Here is a 4,844-nt window from a genome sequence, read left to right on the forward strand (position 1 = left end):
ATTCTCTATTGTAATGTTGTGCCTCAGAGTTGAATCGTATAAGGTGTCTTCTCTTAATCTCTTCTCTTTATGTTTATAGAGAATAAATACGAGGAGATCGATTGCTAGAAGGGAGGAGAGTGGTGTAGCTAATGAGAGGATCCCTCAACCATGACCAAGTTCCTATTGTTCACCTAGAGGAGGAACAGAATGTGGGAATTCCCCTTCCAAAACCTCAAGTGCCTCCAGAACCCCAAGAACCTCAAGTGCCTCCTATGCCTCAAGCTCCTTCTGTTGAGGGTGATATGACTTATGCGGAGTTACGGGCTGCCCTAATGAAATTGACCAAACTCATGAAGGCTCAAACTCATGTTGTCTACAATCACCTTGTGGGATAAGCTAACCAAGGAGATAGGCCCCAACCAAATGCTAGTACTCCCGCCTCTAGGATTTGGGATTTCATGAGGATGAACCCTCCTAATTTTGATGGCACTAAGGTGGATGAAGATCCACAAGGTTTCATAGATGAGGTTTTTAAAGTGGTAGATGCTATGGGTGTGACCACTAGGGAGAAAGTGGAGTTAGCCTCTTACTAAATTATGGAGGTGGTTCAAGTGTGGTTTGAGCAAGGGAGGAGTGAGCGACCCCTTAAAAGAGGGCCAGTTGATTGGTAATAATTCAAAGAGGCTTTTCTAGATAGGTTTTTTCCCCTATATAGGTACTTTTCCTTAGAGTGGAGGGACAAGAAGATGGTTGAATTCATGAGACTTCATCAAGTTTGAATGAGTGTTCAATAGTACTCTCTCAAATTCACCCAACTCTCCAAGTATGCCGCAACCATGGTAGCCAACCCTAGGTCTAGGATGAACAAGTTTGTGATGGGAGTTCCTAGCTTGATGGAAAAAGAGTGTCATACGGCAATGCTTCTTAATGATATGGATATCTCTAGGCTCATGGTTCATGCGCAACAAATTGAGGAGTCCAAAATTAGGGAGATAACACAAGAGGGTAAAAGGCCTAGGTCGGATGATTCTAGCCACCAAACGCCTTAAAAGAGGTTTTATCCCCAAGATTCTTCCATGGGAAACATGTATAGGGCTCCAAATCAACATTATCAAGTTGGTGGTCATTCCTATGGAAGGGCTAGGTGCCCTACTTGTGGAAAGCAGCATGGAGGTAAGTGTCTTGCTGGAACGGATGGTTGTTTTGCATGTGGTCATAAGGGCCACAAGAGGAGGGACTGCCAAAACCTCAAATCAAGGGGGAAAGATGTCAATAAAGCTTCCCTAGATCCTAATGCTCCCAAGAAGAACACTTCATATGGGATGGGTGCTAGGAAGGATAATTAATCTAGATTAATGGTTTTGGTAAGTCTTAACTCTTTGTAATTGTTACCTTTGTGTTATGAAGTGAGATTATATGGTTTTATAGTTCATATTATCATGTCATCTTGATGAATTACTTAAAGAATGAATTTTCAAAAAAAAATTGGTAACTTGGCAGTGAACTTCACTGTGAGAATTTGGATTTTTGAGAAAAATTGTGTTGTCTTGAATTTAAGTTCCAATGTGTGTAAAAGTATTATGTATGAGCATATTTAATATTGGGGAACGTTCTTCCTCCATAAAAGAAGACTAAGGGTGAATTTTGACTTCTTGAAGTTTTGATAAAAGAGTTTATGTTTCTAAGTGTTTGAAAGTGTGAAAGGATGCTCATTGTTAGTTGATGATTTGATTTTTGATTGTTTTGATCATTATTGAATTTCTTTATGTGATGATAAGTGAGTCCTTTTTATTCTTAAAGTTTAAGTGTCTTTCCAGGACGAATACTATTCTAAGTGGGGGAGAATGTAACGCCCCAAAATGAACTAAGGTGAATTAGAGCCTCGTGGTTGTTTATTGAGATGATTATAATTTAAACTAAGTTAGTTTAGTGTCCTTAGGCAGTGTGTGAAATTTTGTTAAGTTTGGAGTTCAATCGACCAAGAACGTCCTTGACATTCGAAAAGTATGCCTTAGAATGTCCTAGTGTGTCTTATTGTGATTACACGAGTTTTACGTGTTTGTTTTACTTGAAAATTGCATTGGGTGTTCCTAATACCTACACGTCTTAGTTTAGGGATTTAACATCTGGGAACGACCCCACCGAGGATCCACAAGAGGCCCTAGATGAAGGGTCCAAAACTTGGGCAAAATCTACCAAAAAGCAGTGGCCATCGACGACCCTAACGATGGTCCATTGGTCCCTCAACGGTCCATAAACCTAGGGCGCTGATTGGACCAGTGAATTCAATTTGTCCATGATCCATTTGGAGCTAACTATCCACCAACGTGACCCTACCAATGGTCCATTGTCTCAACGACGGTCCGTTGGTGAAGGTCCGCCGGTGAGGCCTACAATCAGTGAAGTTGCTGCAAACTTAGGGTGTTTTATGTAAATGCACCCCAAGTCTATTAAGACCCTGGGTTGATAATTTTCATGTTTTTAGGTTATATTAAAATATTTTTAAAACCCTAGACCTAGACAAGACCCCTCTCTTTAAAATATTCAAACTCTCTCTCAGAAGACAAACTCTCTCAAGACTCCATTGAAAGCTAGAAGTCAAGGAAAGATAGGAGGGATGGTTGTAAGTGTATATTCATCAAAAAATCTTGTATTTTTCTTCCTTAAGTCAGGTATGGTATCCATTCTTGAATATCTTTTCATTCAAGAAGCAAACTTCCAAAAAGGGTTTTGTAAACTCAAACTCCTTCTAACTTTGATTTCTACTAGGAGTCTTTTTGTATTTAAGTTTAAATGGTTTAATTATATTTAGTTTTGGTTTAGTTGATGATTTTGATGTTAAAACTCTAATGAAACTCTTTTTTATGTATACTTCAACTTTTGGCTTGAAAATGAGTTATGTAAGTATGATTTGAGTAGAGTATGAACTTGGGTCTTCTTAAATTTGTCTTGTTTGTGTAGATACTTCCCTAAGGGACTTAATATTGTGAAATATTGATAAATTGATTATGATTTATTATGGTTTGAATTGATGTTGAGTTGCTTTCATTATATATTTCTTATTATGAATTGATATTGAGTAGTATGGTCCATCTTATGGATGGCGGTGCTAATTGAGGAATTTGATGTTATTTAGTATGTTTGAATATGTAGTCATGAAGGTTTAACATGTGAAATGAATAGATATTGTAAATGGGTCGTGTATTGTGTTTTGGTGTAGCTTGAATTGCATCCTTGACCTAGTTTAAGTCTAAATGAAGTATATGATTTTGAGAAGCATGTAGGGTGTGTAACTTGATGAACCAATATTAAATTATGTGTATAACTTGATGAAAATTAAATGACTTTTATATGCAAGGTGTGCACATGTACACACACACTTTAAATAATATACTATACCAAGTTGAGTAAAAAGGGGAATCTTTAGGGGGACACACTTTGTGAGTTGAGATGTGGTGTCTAGTAGCAACCTCTCCATTTCCTAGTGATCTTTCTATGATAGACTATTATGTTAAGAAATCTATGTGGAGTTATGCCTAGCACCGAGAGGATATGAAGGAGAGGTGGATTACACTTCGTGAGTACTCCTCGTTAGTAGAGAATGAGTTACTTAGTAGCGATCTCCTTATCCCTTAACTGTGTGTCCATATAGGTGTAGCTTTTGGGAAAACCATGTAAAAGATATGAAACATTACCTTACTCAAGGCAAGTAAGGATCCCTTATCCGATAGGGGTTAATATCGGGATTCCATGTCTAGATCTCATGGTCTATGTCGGTTAAGCAAGTCCCCCACAAAGAATTGATTGAACAAAGTCTTCTAAAAGAACGTACTACTTAGGGTAGGTTGTGGTATGGGACGCTATCTACTCATTGCACTAGGTAGAACCATTCGAAAGGGAAGACTTGGTGACAAACCTTCCAAAAAATGTACTACTTAGGGTAGGTGGTGGTATGGGACGATGTCTACTCATTGCACTAAGTAGGCATTCCTAAAAGGAAGACTTTGGTGGTTTGTTGGATGTCTTTTAATGTCTTGCCATTGATTGAGGGGCTTGTTCCTCCTGAGTTGAGTAAGACGAAAGGGGTAGTCTTGACGGTTGCTTTGGTGTGTATTGGAAGAGGCATATGCATACTTCCTTCATATCTTACCTTTTTGAGTCTTAGGATAATTCCGAGGTAGGGAAACTCTTAAGGAAAATGAGTTCACTTTCTCTTCAGCTTGGCCTTGGAAGTTCACTCATTTAGTGAAGGATAGTTCATTGTAATTGCTCAAGTTGAATTTATTGTGAATGCTTTAAATGATTCATTGTCAATGTTCAAATGTATTTACTGTAAATTCTTAAGGAGTTCACTATGAAGGTCAAGTTAGTTTATTGTAATGTTTCTTGTTGGCTTAAAATCATGGGAATTCTTACCTAAGTTGTAAATATTGGTTATATGATGTTTTGCCTTTGTATTCATAAATGTTTTACTTAAATTGCATGAAAAACTATTTTTACTAAAATGTCCCTTTTTACATGATTTTGCATATGCCATACTTAGTACATTGTTTTGTACTAACCCCATACTTATTATATACTATATAAGTATAGGTTGGAAGCTTTAGAAGGTTGGAAGCTTTAGAAGGTTTGAAGGCTACGAGGAAGAGCTTGGGAAAGTTTCTCTCAAGGAAAAGTATATCCTCATATATTCGAGGGCATAGTCTTTTTCTTAATTTTTATTTAAAGACATTGTTATGTATTTTTCTTTATTGTAGAGGGACATGTCCCAAAGATATTATGCCGTGTCTTTTAGTTGGCTTGTAACGATGAGATTCTCTAAGTATTTATGAAAGATTGTATTTTATTAATTACTCGTAAAA

General features: G+C 37.3%; 1 protein-coding gene across 1 annotated transcript; it reads left to right on the top strand.

Annotated features, from left to right (window-relative positions):
- Nucleotides 1-818: 818 nt before the first annotated feature.
- LOC101253785 (uncharacterized) lies at nucleotides 819-1,328 on the top strand. The gene is made up of 2 exons (XM_069298439.1): nucleotides 819-1,000; nucleotides 1,076-1,328. The coding sequence occupies exons 1-2, from the start codon at nucleotides 819-821 to the stop codon at nucleotides 1,326-1,328; spliced, it is 435 nt and encodes a 144-aa protein (XP_069154540.1).
- The last annotated feature ends 3,516 nt before the right edge of the window (nucleotides 1,329-4,844 follow it).

Source organism: Solanum lycopersicum, chromosome 5, assembly GCF_036512215.1.
Source record: "Solanum lycopersicum chromosome 5, SLM_r2.1".
Taxonomy (NCBI): domain Eukaryota; kingdom Viridiplantae; phylum Streptophyta; class Magnoliopsida; order Solanales; family Solanaceae; genus Solanum; species Solanum lycopersicum.